The 20,507-nt window shown below is 41.3% G+C and overlaps 2 protein-coding genes across 2 annotated transcripts; both read left to right on the top strand.

The window, feature by feature from the left end:
* The first annotated feature begins 126 nt into the window (after positions 1-126).
* LOC135535986 (cyclin-G2-like) lies at positions 127-5,824 on the top strand. The gene is made up of 8 exons (XM_064962416.1): positions 127-324; positions 921-1,050; positions 1,149-1,286; positions 3,440-3,690; positions 3,819-3,897; positions 3,986-4,084; positions 4,350-4,552; positions 4,791-5,824. Exons 2-8 carry the CDS (start codon positions 922-924, stop codon positions 4,903-4,905), a joined length of 1,014 nt encoding a protein of 337 aa, XP_064818488.1. The 5' UTR covers positions 127-324; position 921; the 3' UTR covers positions 4,906-5,824.
* Positions 5,825-7,095: 1,271 nt separating this feature from the next.
* On the top strand, positions 7,096-20,302 carry LOC135548056 (alpha-N-acetylneuraminate alpha-2,8-sialyltransferase ST8SIA3-like). Its single transcript, XM_064977322.1, has 4 exons — positions 7,096-7,476; positions 9,677-9,799; positions 9,993-10,550; positions 18,640-20,302. Exons 1-4 carry the CDS (start codon positions 7,313-7,315, stop codon positions 18,920-18,922), a joined length of 1,128 nt encoding a protein of 375 aa, XP_064833394.1. The 5' UTR covers positions 7,096-7,312; the 3' UTR covers positions 18,923-20,302.
* Positions 20,303-20,507: the final 205 nt, after the last annotated feature.

Genomic DNA, 20,507 nt, shown 5'->3' with positions numbered 1-20,507 from the left:
ATTACGTATTTTCCCGAGTTTCCAGTTGTTTTGAATGCAGCGTATGACGCAAACCCTATCCATCTTTAGCCTACAACGTGTCGTCATCCACTGGTGCAAGATGGATGTTGTAGTCTCGCAATTTGTTGAGACAACGACCGTTCGATCCTTCCGCATTTCAGATGGAAATTATCAACACCAACATCAGATGACAATTTAGGAACTATCTTGTTAATTTACGTTGTAGCTAACTAATCGATTACACTTTGTTGTAAACGAAATGGAAATTTGAATACTGAGTTACTATATTTTCATAAAATCGTCTTGTTTCAAGCGTTTGGCAAAGTAAGACATGTCTCTGTCTTGTTAACTAACGTTAATTAGCTGGTACTAGCTTGTTGACCCAGTGTTTTGCAGATGGTAACTACTGTAGCTATATAACGTTACACTTTGCATGTCATTTGAGATACATGGGATAGTTTATATGATTAATGTGAATAATTGCGTAGGAAATCAGTTTCCACATACGGCTGCAAATATGAGCTTGATCGCTAACTAACCTACGTGACCCATATCGATTTCTCACGTAGATAACTTAAAACACCTCCCTTCAAGTAAAGCATTAGAATAGACTGGTTGCTTTTCAACAAGGTTCCGTCCATCCATTCTACTGTCGAATATTTTCCTGGACACTTTATATAAGAAGTAATGTAAATGATTGAAAATGCTAGCCTTTTTGTGTTTAAGATGACTGTATTGGGCATATATTGTTATGTCATAGCTAGCTATCTAGCGGGGTGATGTGCATATTATTGGTGGCTGACCGTTGATACTTGACACCCTGTGGGTGGGGTAAAGACAGTCTACATTTATTGGCTCTTTCTCGGAGGGAAACATTTTAGTTATTTCTTTCGGATCTAGCTAATCACGTGTTTTTTCAGGATGCGGGATCTTCAATACCTTGACAATGAAACATGTTGGCTTGTCAAAGAGCTGAAGTCAAACATTTCTCAAGAATCATACTTTTTACCTAGGGAAACTGGCCTAAATATAATGGAGTCTGCAGCAGAGGTAGGTATTGCTGACCCAGTTACATATACTCACTGTACTTACCTTTCAGTTTCTTGATGTGCTATTTTGAAGTTTTGTTATTTACCATTCATTTTCAGAATCACAATGGAGTCTCTGCAAAATGCAGAAATGCCAAAGTTGAAGACTTGTGGAGCCTGACCAGTTTCTTTGGTTTCAGCACCCAGACATTTGTTCTGGCTGTCAATCTACTGGATAGGTTCTTAGCCATTATGAAGGTGTGTATTTTAACCTATTACAGGCTAAGCCCTGTCTAAGCTTGGGGGGTCTACTAAGCTATATGGAATTGTTTTAAGAAGGTCATACCAAGGACCATTTTTAGCTATTTGATTTAGAATTGTAAGACCCCTTGAAGTATTATTTGTTATTACCTTACTGCTATTCACCCATACAAATGCATTGAATAACAGATTCAACATGGAACAACAGAGTCCCCCCAAAAAGGTCAAAAGGAGATATAAGAAAGATCATGATTGTTAATTAAATTTATACATGTATTTAACCCCTTATTTTTGGCTCTAAACAGTCTCCATATATACTTCCATTCATTTTTTTCCAAACTAGTACCGGGGGACCTTCAGACGAGTCTTGTGAGGCCTTTGGGTGTCATAGAGCAAAACATGTATGAGAATCTCACCTTTCCACAGAGGGGTCATATTAGTGTGTATCCCAAACTGTTTGGACGCTACAGACAGAAGTTGGCAGATCGGCTGTACCGACTTCAGACGAGTCCCAAGACGGTGGTGGGAGTCGCCAAACCGCTTGGACGCTACAGCAGATTTTGTGAGATGACGGATTTTCGGGATGTCTCATGGTCTAACAAACACTGCTCTGTCACTTTTCACTGAGGCGGAAGTGCGACATCGGTGGATGTGGTGGATTGAGACGCATCCAATGCAAAAAAACATATCTATATCTCTATCTTAAACTGACAGATTTTTATGGGGAATTTTGTATTATGCTAATTAATATTTCAGTGGGGGCGCGGACATCGACTTAAAGATATGCTTGTTATGTTGAGATATGTTAATTCTGGATATTCTACGGAATTAGCGTTTTGTATGCATTTTGTTTATTGTTTAATACCTGTGTTTGTTTAACTTATGTCAATTTGCGTGCACTTTACTGAACAAAAATATAAACGCAATATGCAACAATTTCAAAGATTTTACTGAGTTACGGAAAGCAGTCAATTAAAATAAATAAATTAGGCAACTATTTTCTATGGATTTCACCTGACTGGGAATACAGATATGTTGGTCACAGATACCTTTAAGAAATATATTTTAAAAAAGTAGGGGTGTGGATCAGAAAACCAGTCAGTACCTGGTGTGACCACCATTTGCCTCATCCAGCTTGACACATCTCCTTCGCATAGAGTTGATCAGTCTGTTAATTGTGGCCTGTGGAATGTTGTCCCATTCCTCTTCAATGGCTGTGTGAAGTTGCTGGATATTGGCGGGAACTGGAACATACTGTTGTACACGTTAATCCAGAGCATCCCAAACATGCTTAATGTGTGACATCTCTGGTAAGTATGCAGGCCATGGAAGAACTGGGACATTTTCAGATTCCAGGAATTGTGTACAGATCCTTGCGAAATGGGGACATGCATTATCATGCTGAAACAAGGAGGTGATGGCGGCGAATGCGGTTGTGAGGCTATTTGGACGTACTGCCAAATTCTCCAAAACGACGTTGGAGATGGCTTATGGTAGAAAAATAACATTAAATTATCTGGCAACAGCTCTGGTGGACATTCCTGCAATCAGCATGCTCAGTCTGGGGGGCTCCCAGGTGGCGCAGTGGTCTAAGGCACTGCATCTCAGTGCTAGAGGCATCACTACAGATCCTGGTTTGTTCCTGGGCTTTATCACAACCGGCCATGATCGAGAGTTCCATAGGGCAGCACACTATTGGCCCAGCGTCATCTTGGTTAGGGGAGGGTTTGGCCGGGGAAGGCCGTTCATTGTAAAATAATAATTTGTTCTTAACTGACTTGCCTGGTTAAATAATTGCACGCTCCCTTTGTGTTGAGTAACAAAACTAAACATTTTTGTGGCCTTTCATTGTCCCCACACAAGGTACACCTGTGTAATTATCATGGTGTTTGATCAGCTTCTTGATATGCCATAACTGTCAGATGGATGGATTATCTTGGCAAAAGATAAATGCTCACTAACAGGGATGCAAACAAATTTGTGCACCAAATCTGAGTGAAATAAGCTTTTTGTGAGTATGGAAAACTATTTCAACTCCTGAAACATGGGACTTTATATGTTGCGTTTATTTTTGTTCAGTATATAATAGCACTTAGCAGAAGTAGCCCATTTATACTGACTTATGTATCACTATAATGGTATGTTCACAGGTCCAACCTAAGCATCTGCCTTGCATTGGAGTCTCCTGCCTCCATATTGCTGCCAAAATGGTTGAGGATGAGTGTAACATCTCACCCACCCATGAACTCATCCGCATCAGCCAAAGCAAGTTCACTGTTTCTGACCTCAGCCGCATGGAGAAGATAATCTCTGGAAAACTCAACTTGGAGCTCAAAGCCATCACAGCCTTAACCTTTTTACACTTATACCATGCTGTCATCGTATCACTTACATCAGAGAGGTGAGTGCTTTGTTTCTTAATTGATCACTTTTTGCATTATGTCATCAGTGAGTATTTTTCCAATTGCTAGAAGCTGTAAAGTTGATCTTCTGATGATCAATTGACATGAGGGTTGCCTTTATTTTAAGGGAGGAGATCCCAAGCATTGGGAGACTGGAAGCCCAGCTAAAGGCCTGCTTATGTCAGCTTGTTTTCTCTAAAGCAAAAGTAAGAATTATTCTCAGGCCAACACAATTGTTAAATTCTAAGAATGTTTACTTTGAGTTGCAGGACCGATATGTTTATTTTTTTTCAGCCATCGGTGCTGGCACTGTCTGTCGTTTGTCAGGAGTTTGAAGCCCTCCAGTCTCTTGCCATGTTGGAAATTGTCCAAGATGTCCAAAGGCACCTAAAGGTATTATGCAGTTTAATTACAGACCTCAGTATGTATGACATGATGGTGTCATGACCACTGACAGGTATTATATTTTTATAATACAAAGACCCACTGAGACTGACATTATACAGTAGCTTGACCCTGCCACTAAACAAGTGACATCAAATGAAAACATGCTACATGAAAACTAGCACCTTCTGACTTGACTGAGACAACATTTTCCAAGACTATTCTATTTATGTCTTCTGTCAGCGTCCTCAGATGTTTCTTATTTCTTTCACAGATTGTTAACAGTGAGTTACTCTACTGGAGGGGACTTGTGGCCAAATGCATGACTGAGTACCGCTCAAGTGAATGTAACAAGCCAGACAACAAAAAACTGGTGTGGATCGTGTCCAGACGAACTGCCCAAAATTTGCACGCAAATAACTTCAGTGTCCCTGAACTGCCGACCATTCCAGAGGGGAGCTGGGGTGAAAGTGAGAGGTAAACAAACAGCCCCTTTAATGCACTTTATTGTATAGTAATATTTCATATCACTAGAGCTACTGCGTGTGTAAATAAAGGCTCGTTATTGACCTGTAACATAATGCACCACATTACTTCTACATTGTACAGCAATGCTGTGATGTTTCAGGGAAGAAGAAAAAAATAACATTAGATCAGTGGAACAGTGGCTTGAAGACAGTAATGATGACATGTGTTCTCCCCTGTGTATATTTAGTGAGGATTCCTGTGAGGACATGAGCTGTGAAGAGGACAGCCCATGCAGCTCTCCTGGCAGCGGCGAAAAGGGAGCCTTCTTCCCCGTAGAGTTTCGCAACCAGGGCAGAAAATGATACTCCCTCTTTTTGATGAGCTCAAATTTGTGATTGAGATTATGTGTAACCAGGGTGCTAAATGTAACTTTCCCTAAATGTAATGTTTCCCCTTCCTTGTAGTCATGATTCAGGACAACATTGTTTCTTTCACTTGGCATACTGTATGTGTGACAGACTGGTATCAAACTCGGGTTGCCTGCGAGCCTGGTTAGCCCTCTCCACTAAAGCCTCGGTGTGGTCATAAGGTTTCCTGTCTAAAGCTAGGTTACTGATCACGGGAGCGTAGTCCAACAAACCACCTCTGCTACGTACATATGTATTCTGGAAATACTGAACAACAGGCCCTATCAAATGCCTGTGTTAGTCCATGTGCTGTTTTTAAACTTTTGTTATGATTTTAGATCTGAGTGAGATTTAAATTGCAATATCTTGGCAGCTGACTGGCAATAAGATCTTTGAAAGCCTTTTTAAAGATGTTGCTGGTGTCAATCTATGTCCAAATTTGACACATTCCAGGTGACATTAAGCACAATGGTGTAATGATTTTCTTCCTAGGATGTCAAACCTGTGCACTGACTGTTTAAATCAATGGGAAATACCCAACATATTGGTACATTTGTGCAAAACTTTACCTGTTTTATAGAATAATATTCATGTAAAAGTTTCCTATACACCATGTTATTGTAATGTGTTTGTAAGATTATATGCAGGATGATACTGTATTCTATGAATGGTGACTTGTATGTAAATGTGATTGTGTTTGTTGTCTATTGAGATTCAGTACATGTGCAAAATATTTATATTTAAACAAATAACAATGTACATAAAATTAAGAAAGTTGTATCATGCTTTGTGAATAGGCCATCTTATGTTACTGTATATCAACATATTGTTAGAAATTAACCAAGAACCCCAAAAATAAAATAGTATTTTTAAACCTGTTGTTTATTCCCTGTTATTGTTAATTTTGTTTAATGAATTAATCATACTTTTGTATATATTGTGTATGTGGACACCCCTTCAAATTAGTGTATTTGGCTATTTCAGCCACACCTGTTGCTGACAGGTGTATAAAATTGTGCACACAGCCATGCAATCTCCATAATCTCCAGAGCTGCCCCAGTCAACTGTAAGTGCTGCTATTGTGAAGTGGAAATGTCTAGGAGAATCAACGGCTCAGCCACAATGTGGTTGGTCCTACAAGCTCACAGAACAGGACCGCCGAATGCTGAAAAGATTGTCTGTCCTCGGTTGCAACACTCACTCCAGAGTTCCAAACTGCCTCTGGATGCAACGTAAGCACAATAACTGTTCCTCTGGAGCTTCATGAAAGCAAGCCTTAGATCACCATGAGCAATGCCAAGTGTCAGCTGAAGTGGTGTAAAGCTCGACGCCATTGGAATCTGGAGCAGTGGATACGCATTCTCTGGAGTGATACCTCATCATCTGGCAGTCTGACAGACTAATCTGATTTTGGCAGATGCCAGGAGTATGTGCTACCTGCCCAAATGCATAGTTCCAACTGTGAAGTTTGGTGGTGGAAGGGCTGTTTTTCATGGTTTGAGCAAGGCCCCTTAGTTCCAGTGAAAGGAAATCTTAACACTACATCATGCAATGACATTCTATATGATTCTGTGCTTCCAACTGTGTGGAAACAGTTCGGTGAAGGCCCTTTCCTCTTTCAGCATGACAATGCCCCCGTACACAAAGCTTGGTCAATACAGAAATGTTTTGTCGAGATCGGCGTGGAAGAACTTGACTGGCCTGCACAGAGCCCTGACCTCAACCTCATCGAACACCTTTGGGATGAATTGGAACTCAAACCAGGACTGACTGCCTGACTGCAAGCCAGGACTACTTGCGATGCTGATCAGGCTTCCACATTTGCTTAATATTTTGTGCTGCAGTATTTTATACAGTCAGCAAGTAATCTTGGATGGTATGCATACCACTAAGTTAATTGCTCCCATCTGTAAACCCCAGAGAGTTATAATACAGCCATGACACTTTTAGGGTCTTCTTTTCATCTGGGCACAACAAACACATCGAAATATGTTAAATTATTTCCTGAGGAAAGGGTGCGTAACAGAGCAGTGAGATGTTTGCTGGTTTGATGCGTTGACGTGAATTTCAGATGCATCGCCCTAATGGAATTAATCTGGCTGGAGAGAAATTGCATTTCAGCGCTAAACCAAGGCAGGGATGAGAATGCGCGAAGACGGATCGCCAAGGCAGCCGACTGCCATTCAATGACTATCCTGCTCTCTCAACCGCAGTGCACATTTGCCGTCCGTTTTACATGAGAAAACATGTTTATTTTTTATCATAATACCAATACGTATAACCAAAATCAGCATCTCGAATCGAGGTGATGAAGGCTCGCACATTTTAATCGCTTTTCTTCAAGGAATGAAAACGCTCCAAGATGGTCCGCATCTCAAACGCCCTGGGTTTGGTCATATTGATGGTCGCTCTTCTCATTTTATCCTTAATAAGTTATGTGTCCATTAGAAAGGACAGCATCTTATCTTCCACAAAATATGACAACATAGGAGGACCACCACGGATAATGTTCCACGCAGGATTTCGGTGAGTAGGCTAAATCAAGACCTGAAACTCATAATTTTTATTTTGACATGACTCAAACCACCTAAAATTGTAAAATAAGATGTGATTTATGTCACCGACAAGGCGCATGCGTGACAATTTTGTTCCTAACAATCTTTATGATTGTTTATGTCCACATTGTTCTGTAGGCTATGGCATAATATGGCTAACTGCATCAGGGCCTTAATAAATAATCAAAATAAATAATATTCTGCTGCTCGCTACAGTAGCCTAATCTAATGCAAATCCCTGCATCAATTGCATTTCATTTTTTTAAATGAAAATTCAACTGTAGAATCATTGAATGTTTAAAAATGCCATATGTGACAACAAATCGTTGCTCGACAAGGAGCCGGATTTCAAACAAGAGAACTGTCCAAGGTGCTGAGTGAACGAATCTTGCCTATTGTGACAACCCCACGCCTGAATGCATGCCGTAAATGATCTTTGTCAGTGCTATCTGGAATCCTTGGGACGTCCATACCTTAAACCCTTAACCCCTACCCAAAACTTAACCCTTAACTTAACCAGTTTAAAGTCAACTTCAATGGGGTAGGGACGTCCGGATAGCACGGACTGAATGGGCTTGGACAAATAATCGAAATAAAGAATATTCCTCTGCACGCGGCTGTTGCCTAATCTAATGCAAATCCAGCATCAATTACATTTTTTGTTAAATGAAAAGTCAACGGTGGAATCATTGAATGTCCATAAGTATTCACCCCCCCCCCCTTTTTTTTCTTCTTCGTAGCCTTACGAAGTGGGATTGAAATGGATAATATTTTAATGGTTTGTAATTGATCTACACAAAAGACTCCATATTGTCCAAGTGAAAATAAAATTATACAAATGTTTCCAAATGAATACAAAATCATTTTCTAATATAGGCTAATGTTAGTCGTTTCTTAAGTATTCACCCCTTTTTTAGGCATGCCTAAATGAGATCAGGAGTAAAACGTGGCTTAACAAATAAATTACATGGACTCACTCTGTGTGAAATAACAGGCATTGACATGATGTTTGAATGACTACTCCGTCCCCCATACATGCAACCTCTCTAAGGTCCCTCAGTCAGTTATTGCATTTCGAGCACAGATTCAACTACAAAGACCAGGGTGCATGGTCAAGGAGCATGGTCAAGTTAATAATTAAGCTGTGAATTAAACCACTCAGATACATCAAATATACGTCATCATTCTGAACTGAGCTGCAGGACAGGAAGGCAACTGCTCTGGGATGTCACCATGAAAAACAGCTACAGAGCTACAGACTGATGGGAGAAAACTGAGGATGGATCAACAACATTGTAGCAACTCCAAAATAATGACCTAAATGAATGAATGATTGAAAATAACAATATACAGTAAATATAACTAATACAAATATTAAAAAACATGCATTCTGTATGCAACAAAGCACTAAAGTTATACTGCAAGAAAACACAGCAAAGGAATAACATTTTTGGCCTAAATGCAAATCGTTATGTTTGGGGCAAATCTACCTCCTTACCTTCATAAAAAGAAACGGGATTGCGCAAAGCACATATAAAATCCTACTGCAAAACCTGCTTCAGTCTGCTTTACACCAGACACTAGGAGAGGAATTAACCTTTCAGCAGGACATTGACCAGGCCAAATCTACACTGGAGTTGCTTACTAAGAAGACAGTGACTGTTCCTGAGTGGCCAAGTTACAGTTTTGACTGAAATCTGCTTGAAAATCTATGGCAAGACTTGACAATTGCTGTCTAGTCATGACCCCCAACACCTTGAAAGAGCTTGAAGAATGTAGAAAGAATAAGGGGCAAATATTGCACAATCCAGGTGTGCAAAGCTCTTAGAGACCCACCCAAGAAGCCTCACAGCTGTAATCACTGCCAAAGGTGTTTCTAACATATATTGGTTCGGTGGGGGGGTGAATACTTTTCTAATCAAGGTTTCATTTTTCATAACATTTTCAAATTGAAGGCATTTTTATTTTTTTGTTATTTTGATATTACAGTGTATTTTGTGTAGATTGTTCACAAAAAAATAAAATTAAATCCATTTGAATCACACTTTGTAACACAATAAAATGTGAATAAATCCAAGGGGGTGAATACTTATGATACTCAATGTAATGCTTACAGTACATGCTGACAATATCAACAGTGTCTTTACTAAGGGAAACTCTCTTCCTCTCAGGTCCCAGTTTGCCCTGAATTTCCTGGACCCATCCTTCATCCCATTAACCCATGCTCTGAATGAGGAGCTGCAAGGGAAACCATCCAAATGGACATTTAATAGGACCGCCTTTTATCAGCAAAGGTATTATGATTATGTGGGATTTCTGTAATAATCTGTAGAAACTTTTATATTGTTTGTAAAGCAGTTTAACAGAATACTGTTTGTGTTTAGTAAAACATTACAGTTTATTTGCCATTTGCAGTTGGCTGCAAAACTACATTTGGTAGAAACAGCAGCTATGAGCTGATATTTTTATCTGTTAACTACCTTTCAGGAAAGAGATCTTCCATTACATTGATGTGGCCAACAACTTCTCCCTCACCAAGAACGGTGTACGCGTCGGCCAGCTGATGCACTTCGACTTCTCCAGTCACAAGTATGTCTTCTCCATAAACAACAACCTGAAGTCACTGCTTCCTGATGCTTCGCCAATCCAGAACAAACACTACAATGTGTGTGCCGTGGTGGGTAACAGTGGGATCCTGACAGGCAGTCACTGTGGGCCAGAGATCGACAGCGCCGACTTTATCTTCCGCTGCAACTTCGCCCCTACCGACTCCTACTACAAGGATGTGGGCCGGAAGACCAACCTCACCACCTTTAACCCCAGCATCCTGGAGAGATACTACAACAATCTGCTGACCATCCAGGACCGCAACAACTTCTTTCTCAACCTGAAGAAGCTGGAGGGGGCCATTTTGTGGATCCCTGCGTTTTTCCTCCACACCTCGGCCACCGTCACACGGACCCTGGTGGACTTCTTTGTTGAGCACAAGGGGCAGCTGAAGATCAAGCTGGCCTGGCCAGGAAACATCATGCAGGATGTCAACAGGTATGGAGAAGGAAGGGACTGAGTTTTGTGCCAGAGTTCTGGGCATCAGAGCAGTCATGGTTGGTTTTGTTCTCACTTTCAGACACCATTGTTACTACAAACTGTAAAAAATAAATAAATGCTGGATTGAGATATAACCCAACAGAGGTATGGATTAATAGGGGCGTGGCTTTTAGGTAGGGTTTTTTGGCCACCGGTGATAGTAAATGTCATTCCTGTTCATTTGTTCTATACCGGATGTTACGGTTAAACACTTTTCAAGCTTTTATGAGGCTTACAGGAAAACTCCACCCCAAAAACATATTTTGGTATTTGTTTCATTAGTCCATTGTTGATATAGTCCCAAAATGTGTTGTATGTCAGCAATCAAGTTAAGATATATAACTTTCAATATAAAAAAATACAGCCGGTATGATGCATTTTGCATCATATGTTGCTACGCCTCTAATAAGCCACTTTTATGTTCCCCAGCAAGAAAACCAAATAATGTCACTCAAAGAGAAGGAGTACTAACAAAGAGTCACTGACCACAACCAAAATGAAACAGGTGGGGTTTTAGGAGGGGTTCCGAAAGACACTCATGGGGGTGTCCACTGAAAGTTGACTAGCAACAACAACTGGGACCTAAAAGACACCCACCATGACCGCCCACTAAATTTGCCCAAGAAGAGGCAAAAAAAACAAAAACACAACAAACAGTACGACAGTAAGCAAAACAAAAATGGGAGCAAAACGAAAACTGGGAAGATCAGATTAAGGATTGTTTTAACTCTCTACATCTCTCAAGACAACTGGAGCACTGGGCCAGCCACTCGTAAATATCACCTGGGTCAGCACAGGTGAAACACCTCCCACTAACGAGATGACAATAAGGTGGCACCAATCGGTGCACCCCATGTGCTAGCATGCATCCTCAAAATATAAATGGAAAAACCAAAGCCTGTAACACCTTCCCCCTTAAGACAACAAATATATCCTATTTGTTTGTTGGACAAGTTTGCTCTCAACCAACAGAAAATAACTACCATCTCACAACATGATCAACTTAAATGCGTCACCTTCTCCAATATAAACATTGTGTCTACTGGCTGTCAATAATTCAATGCCAGACAGAACAGCCACTTTTTGGGGGGTAAATATACAGTGAAACAGAAAGTATTCAGACCCCTTCACTTTTTCCACATTTTGTTAAGTTACTGCCTTATTGTAAAATGTATTAAATTTTCCCCCCATCAATCTACCTACACACAATACCCCAAAATGATAAAGCAAAAACAGGTTTTTAGAAGAAAAAAAAAATCACATTTATATAAGTTTTCAGACCCTTTACTCAGTACTTTGTTGAAGCACCTTTAACAGTCAGAGACTTGTCCTGAAGCCACTCCTGCATTGTCTTGGCTGTGTGGGTTAGGGTCGTTGTCCTGTTGGAAGGTGAACCGTTGCCCCTGTCTGAGGTCCTGAGCGCTCAGGAGCAGGTTTTCATCAAGTCTCTCTCTGTACTTTGCTCTGTTCACTATTGCCCTCAATCCTGACTAGTCTCCCAGTCCCTGCCTCTGAATAACATCCCCACACTATGATGCTGCCACCACCATGCTTCACCGTAGGGATGGTGTCAGGTTTCTTCCAGATGTGATGCTTGGCATTCAGGCCAAAGAGTTCAATCTTGGTTTCATAATTTTTTTTCATGGTCGGAGAGTCCTTTAGGTGCCTTTTGACAAACTCCAAGCAAGCTGTCATGTGCCTTACTGAGGAGTGGCTTCCAACTGCCACTCTACCATAAAGACCTGATCGGTGGAGTGCTGCAGAGATGGTTGTCCTTCTGGAAGGTTCTCCCATCTCCACAGAGGAACTCTGGATCTCTATCAGAGAGACCTCGGGTTCTTGGTCACCTCCAGACTACAAGGCCCTTCAATGCGATAGCTCAGTTTGCCCAGGCAGCCACCTCTAGGAAGAGTCTTGGTGGTTCCAAACTTCTTCCATTTTAGAATGATGGAGGCCACTGTGTTCTTGGTACCCTTCCCCAGATCTGTGTATCGACACAATCCTGTCTCAGAGTTCTACTGACAATTCCTTCAACCTCATGGGTTGGTATTTACTCTGCCATGCACTGTCAACAGTGGGACCTTATATAAACAGGTGTGTGCTTTTCCAAATAATGTCCAATCAATTGAATTTAACACAGGTGGACTCCAATTAAGTTGTGGAAACATCTCAAGGATGATCAATGGAAACAGGATGCAATTGAGCTCAGAGTGCGAAATTCAAAATACAAAAATCGTAATATTAAACATTCATGCAAATACAAGTGTCTTACATCGTTTAAAAGCTTAACTTCTTGTTAATCCAACCGCGTTGTCAGATTTCACAAAGGCTTTATGGCGAAAGCATACCATGCGATTATCTGAGGACAGCGCCACACACCAAAATACTTTTCCAAACCAGCACAGGCGTCACAAAATCACAAATATCTATAAAATAAATCACTTACCTTTGAAGATCTTCCTCTGTTTGCAATCCCAAGGGTCCTTGCTACACAACAAATGGTTGATTTGTTCGATAAAATCCTTCTTTATATCCCAAAAATGTCAGTTTAGTTGGCGTGCTTGATTCAGTAATCCACTCGTTCAACTTACATACAAACTAATCCAAAAAGTTACCAGTAGAGTTCGTCCAAACAAGTCAAACAATGTTTCCAATTGATCCTCAGGTACTCTAATATCTAAATAAACGATAACATTTAAGACGAATAATAGTATGTCCAATAGGGAAAAACTACAACTACTCGTTCGTTTTTCAAAAAACAAGCCTGAAACCCTTTCTAAGGACTGTTGATATCTAGTGGAAGCCATAGGCTTGCATTGAAATGGCCTGTGACCTCGAAAATAATTTGGGATGGATTCTCCTCTGGGTTTCGCCTGCCATATCAGTTATGTTATACTCACAGACATTATTTTAACAGTTTTAGACAGAGCATTTTCTATCCAATGCTATCAATTATATGCATATCTTAGCTTCTGGGCCTGAGTAACAGGCAGTTTACTTTGGGCACGTCAGTCATCCGGAATTCAGGATACTGCCCCCTAGCCTTAAAAAGTTAATGGGCTGGAGTGCTCACACAACAAGAAACAGATTTTTCTCTCTTTCTCATTCTCACAGGAGTAATTTACAAACTGTCGGATACAAAAAAAAATACGTTTTCTGCTGATTTTATCTTTGGGCACTGTAGAAAAGGACTGAAACCTTGAGGTGACTTCTCTGGATTGCTTTTTGCGTAGGGATAACAATTTGGGTGTTTTATTTGTGAAAGTAGTTTTATGTGTCAACACAAACTCATCTGCCAGAACTGCAGCTTTCTTAAGAGGGAGATCCTTGTGCTCATAAATGTATTGTAGGTAGCAACCCTTTCGTGAAGCCAATTCTTGAATTGCTCGAGAAGTATAAGTTTCTTTAAATCCTCAAGGTCCCTGACATCTTGAGAACAACAACACTGATCAAAAAGACATGCTTGTTCCCTTGCTAACTCAACATGGCTTTGTGATTCTGTCTTTCGTAATTTACAGAACTGTACGCTGACTCGGTGTGCGAGTTCATTAGAACGTGCGTTGAAGATGTCGTTCCCATAGCAACGATTAAAACATTCCCTAACCAGAAACCTTGGATTGATGGCAGCATTCGCGTGAAACTGAAAGCGCGAACCACTGCTTTCAATCAGGGCAAGGTGTCTGGTAACATGACTGAATACAAACAATGCAGCTATTCCCTCCGTAAGGCTATCAAACAAGCTAAGGGTCAGTACAGAGACAAAGTAGAATCCCAATTCAACGGCTCAGACACAAGAGGCATGTGGCAGGGTCTACAGTCAATCACGGACTACAGGAAGAAATCCAGCCCAGTCACGGACCAGGATGTCTTGCTCCCAGGCAGACTAAATAACTTTTTTGCCCGCTTTGAGGACAATACAGTGCCACTGACACTGCCTGCAACGGAAAAATGCGGTCTCTCCTTCACTGCAGCCGAGGTGAGTAAAACATTTAAACGTGTTAACCCTCGCAAGGCTGCAGGCCCAGACGGCATCCCCAGCCGCGCCCTCAGAGCATGCGCAGACCAGCTGGCTGGTGTGTTTACGGACATATTCAATCAATCCCTATACCAGTCTGCTGTTCCCACATGCTTCAAGAGGGCCACCATCGTTCCTGTTCCCAAGAAAGCTAAGGTAACTGAGCTAAACGACTACCGCCCCGTAGCACTCACTTCCGTCATCATGAAGTGCTTTGAGAGACTAGTCAAGGACCATATCACCTCCACCCTACCTGACACCCTAGACCCACTCCAATTTGCTTACCGCTCAAATAGGTCCACAGACGATGCAATCTCAACCACACTGCACACTGCCCTAACCCATCTGGACAAGAGGAATACCTATGTGAGAATGCTGTTCATCGACTACAGCTCGGCATTCAACACCATAGTACCCTCCAAGCTCGTCATCAAGCTCGAGACCCTGGGTCTCGACCCCGCCCTGTGCAACTGGGTACTGGACTTCCTGACGGGCCGCCCCCAGGTGGTGAGGGTAGGTAACAACATCTCCTCCCCGCTGATCCTCAACACTGGGGCCCCACAAGGGTGCGTTCTGAGCCCTCTCCTGTACTCCCTGTTCACCCACGACTGCGTGGCCACGCACGCCTCCAACTCAATCATCAAGTTTGCGGACGACACAACAGTGGTAGGCTTGATTACCAACAACGACGAGACGGCCTACAGGGAGGAGGTGAGGGCCCATGGAGTGTGGTGTCAGGAAAATAACCTCACACTCAACGTCAACAAAACTAAGGAGATGATTGTGGACTTCAGGAAACAGCAGAGGGAACACCCCCCTATCCACATCGATGGAACAGTAGTGGAGAGAGTAGCAAGTTTTAAGTTCCTCGGCATACACATCACAGACAAACTGAATTGGTCCACTCACACAGACAGCATCGTGAAGAAGGCGCAGCAGCGCCTCTTCAACCTCAGGAGGCTGAAGAAATTCGGCTTGTCACCAAAAGCACTCACAAACTTCTACAGATGCACAATCGAGAGCATCCTGGCGGGCTGTATCACCGCCTGGTACGGCAACTGCTCCGCCCTCAACCGTAAGGCTCTCCAGAGGGTAGTGAGGTCTGCACAACGCATCACCGGGGGCAAACTACCTGCCCTCCAGGACACCTACACCACCCGATGTTACAGGAAGGCCATAAAGATCATCAAGGACATCAACCACCCGAGCCACTGCCTGTTCACCCCGCTATCATCCAGAAGGCGAGGTCAGTACAGGTGCATCAAAGCTGGGACCGAGAGACTGAAAAACAGCTTCTATCTCAAGGCCATCAGACTGTTAAACAGCCACCACTAACATTGAGTGGCTGCTGCCAACACACTGACACTGACTCAACTCCAGCCACTTTAATAATGGGAATTGATGGGAAATGATGTAAATATATCACTAGCCACTTTAAACAATGCTACCTTATATAATGTTACTTACCCTACATTATTCATCTCATATGCATACGTATATACTGTACTCTATATCATCGACTGCATCCTTATGTAATACATGTATCACTAGCCACTTTAACTATGCCACTTTGTTTACATACTCATCTCATATGTATATACTGTACTCGATACCATCTACTGTATCTTGCCTATGCTGCTCTGTACCATCACTCATTCATATATCCTTATGTACATATTATTTATCCCCTTACACTGTGTATAAGACAGTAGTTTAGGAATTGTTAGTTAGATTACTTGTTGGTTATTACTGCATTGTCGGAACTAGAAGCACAAGCATTTCGCTACACTCGCATTAACATCTGCTAACCATGTGTATGTGACAAATAAATTTTGATTTGATTTGATTTTATGCCTCTGGGACCAACTCGTAAGCCAGAAGGATAGCAGCTTTAAAAGTTTCATAATCTGAACTCTGCCCAAGAGATAAAGTGGAATACACTTTCTGACTTTACCCACAAGAACACTTTGGAGGAGCAGTGACTAAATGTCTCAGAACATTTTTAGGGATGTTGCAATCCGCTCAAACAGAGTAAAATATACATCCACCTCCTTTTCATTTAAAGGCGATACAAATCGGCTGTCCCGACATAGATCAAACTCTGTTGAGTTTGCAGGATAGCCTGATTGGATTCGGAGCACTTCCAGATCCATCTCTCTTAATCACTTAATTGAATGGCATTCTTGTTCTAGTCTGGTGTCGTGACTTTACTTTCATTAATCTGATGACTTATTTATCTAATCAACTAACTATGTTTAATTGTTATCATGTAACAATAAACTAATTAGGAATTTGGGGCACCACGAGAGCAGTTGTTTAAAGAGTTACTCCAAAATTAAACTCTAAAAGGTCTTTACCGATCACATCCATAAAACAGTCAACCTATTTATCATAACCTCATATCATATCGTCATTCTGAACAGTCATAACCTCCTGCATCTGCAAAAAACCCAGCCTTACTTATGATTCATGACTACACAAAGTGGTTTAATTATTTATTTACTAGCTAACTAAATGATAACACAGGATAAACATGCACACGTAAACACATTACAAACAGGTCCCGAGCGTACTGACACAACATATGGTGGCTTGTTACAAAGGAGATGGAGAGGAAGGGAGAGAGAGTCACTTCTCTCACAGTAATCATATCCTTTTCACATGAACCGCCGCCCATTTGGAGAAAGAAATCATGAATGTATTTACATGTGAATGCCTTCGTTTGCCATTTATCTCAGTCAGAACCAGGCCTTCTTATGAAGGGTGTTAGGCTTTCTGCGGCACGCTTGTAAGGCTCTGATTGTCCAAAAGATGTCGTTCACTCGTCTCTTCTACTGTTGCTCTCCTCTGCCGTCGCCCGGAATCCGGCGACGTGTCGGGTAGTCCTGAACAGAGCTACAGAGCTCACTCTGCTTCCACTTGCTCTGGAAGATAGGCTAGCCAGCCGTGTAGATGGTTCTCATTGGGGGATCAGAGTAGCGTACTACAGTGATTTGAGAAGAGTAGTGGAATGGTCCCACTTAAATTAGCTTTTCTAGATACTTTACTTAGGACAGCAAATCAGCTGTACCAGTGATTGTCCGGGAGGTGAGCTTCTCCCCTCTACTTTGTGCTGATATTCAGAGTTTGAACCACTTTGGACGTGAGTTGCAGCTACACGCCTCTCTGGTCTGAATATTAACTTCTTTCCCAATCCTTTTATGCACTCTGGTCGAAAGGGCATATAATACTCAAGGGAAAGAAGATCCTGGACAAGCCCCCATTTTGTTATGTTCCCCAGCAAGAAAACCAAATAATGTCACCCAAACAGAAGGGGGAACTATCAAATAGTCACTGACCACAACGAAACAGGTGGGGTTTTAGGAGGGGTTCTGAAAGACCCTCATGGGGGTGTCCACTGAAAGTTGACTAGCAACAACAACTGGGACCTAAAAGACACCCACCATGAGCATCCACTAAATTTGATTAAGAACAGGTGAACCAAATAAAAACCCACACCAAACTTAAAGGTAGGAAGTGGACCAAGAAGAAAACAGGGAGAGCCAACAAAAGGTGTTAATCCTCCACATCTCTCAAGACAACTGGAGCACTGGGCCAGCCACTCTAAAATATCACCTAGACCAGCACAGGTGAATCACCTTCTAACTCACAAGATGACAAACCAGCACAGGTGTAATGCATACTATACTGACTAACAAAATATGAATGGGAAAACTAAAGCCTGTAACAGCCACACCTCCTGAAAATAACCTGGATCAACCCAGCATGAAAGTGAATAAAACCCAACTGATGATTACATTAACCCATGTTTTAGATAATCCCAACATGTTGGGTTATTCATGCAACCCAACTGTCTGGATCAAAATAACCCAGAGTGTGTTCTGTCCGTTATTTACCCAGCACTGGGTTACAAAACCCCCCAAATTGGGTTGTTTTTAACCCCGCATCTTTTAGAGTGTAGATGTTCTGTCGAACAATTCATTTTCCATAGCTTAAACATAATTGTTTTTATTGTTTACTTTTTCCCCACAGATATTGGAAGACCAAGAACCTGTCTCTCAAGCGACTGAGCACTGGTATCCTCATGTACACTCTGGCCTCGGCCATGTGTGAGGAGATCCATCTGTATGGCTTCTGGCCCTTCGGCTGGGATCCCAACACAGGCAAGGAGCTGCCCTACCACTACTACGACAAGAAAGGAACCAAGTTCACCACCAAGTGGCAGGAGACCCACCAGCTGCCCAGTGAGTTTAAGCTGCTCTACAAGATGCATGGAGAAGGTGTGACCAAGCTGAGCCTTTCACACTGTTCTTAGACACTCCATCCTGGGTGACCGGGCTTAAGAGATTCATTTGGTGACTTTCCAATACAGCAGCTGACCTTGCGCTCACGAAATATATTTTGCGACTCAAAGCAGACAATGCATGATTTAGAATTAATACTTTTATATTACGCTTTCACCCTAGAAACACACTATCATATCACCATTGCATCTTGCCTCAGCTTTGTCCAATGTATGTAATTCACACTAACACGTTGGGTTGCGAGGAACATGGCAGAATATTCCAGATGTGGATTACTGGTTGATGATGACGTAACAATGTATGTTATGCTGAATATGTCACACTATCATCATACAATATTTCACATCACTTTATTTGCATTGCTATCATAATTGTGTAGATAAATTGATCAATAAAACACACATAACCTATTTCAACAAGAAAACACAAGGGAATACATTTAATGCAAAATCATCACTATTTCCAAACAGTGTTTTTCATAGTGTAGGGGTCGGGTATACTGTAATTGTTATTTGGCTGTAGCCTTACTTCAAAGGGATTTGATTGTTCTTCTGCTTAGTCTCAGGGATGGCGTTGAGATCAGTGTTTTTTTTCTAATCAGATTCAAATGCCTCCACTGAGGTGCAAACAGACACACTGTCTATTTTCCAGCCCTTTTGAGCATACAGTGAACCGCCACAGGTGCCAGTAGATAGACAATGGGCCCAGCCAGCACACTGCACTGTTTTCAGATTTGTTTACAAGGCCTCTTTATGTATGTAAATTGCTGCCCTATATAGATAAAGATACTGCAGTGATCGCCCTAGTCCCACTATTTTATTGGGATTCTGGTGATAGTTCTGGTAATATTTCAGTTTGAGGATGAATAATCTGCATTCCAACACCAAGCCATAGACTGAATTTAATTACAGTAAACTTTAAAGTACATGTATATTGTTGTTATCATCATCATTAAGATTAAGAATTAAAGATGCACTATGCAGAAATGGCTCTGTCATTTCCTGGTTCAAAATGTTTTGAATAGTTTGTCTAATTTCTGTTTATGTGATAACAAGCAAGTATAGTGTAGATAATTATTGTACCATCCAAACCTCTGTGAAATATATTTTCCATAACCAAACATGTTGTATTATCAGCTGTTTGAAGCTTGTGTAAAAAAACGAAAGTAATAGAGGCAAAAACAAAACTTAAGAACGGGAAGCATAGAAATAACGCACCCTGAACAGATCTACAGCTTCTTAGACTTGCTTTTCAATGTGAATTTGGTTGGGTCCCCAAAAAGTTACATATTGCAGCTTTTATTTTTAAAGTGCCTGTGTTCTGTTTAAATTTCAAATGACTTCAAATCTTATATTTTCAAAATACGATAAAACATCATAGTGATAAAAGTTAAAGGGAATTAACACTGGGATGCATATATATATATATATATTATGTATTGAACCACCTCAAATGAACACTACTTCCTTTCTTTAGTCAATAACACATCACTATTGTTATGATGAAGCAACACAGGGAAACGTTTTGCATTCTACCACAGACATTACTTTGACTTTTTAACCAGATATTAATGTTTTGATTAATAATTATAGCATC

Source organism: Oncorhynchus masou, chromosome 1, assembly GCF_036934945.1.
Source record: "Oncorhynchus masou masou isolate Uvic2021 chromosome 1, UVic_Omas_1.1, whole genome shotgun sequence".
NCBI lineage: Eukaryota > Metazoa > Chordata > Actinopteri > Salmoniformes > Salmonidae > Oncorhynchus > Oncorhynchus masou.
Note: the sequence above shows the minus strand (reverse complement) of the source record. Positions and strands in the feature narration are given on the sequence as shown.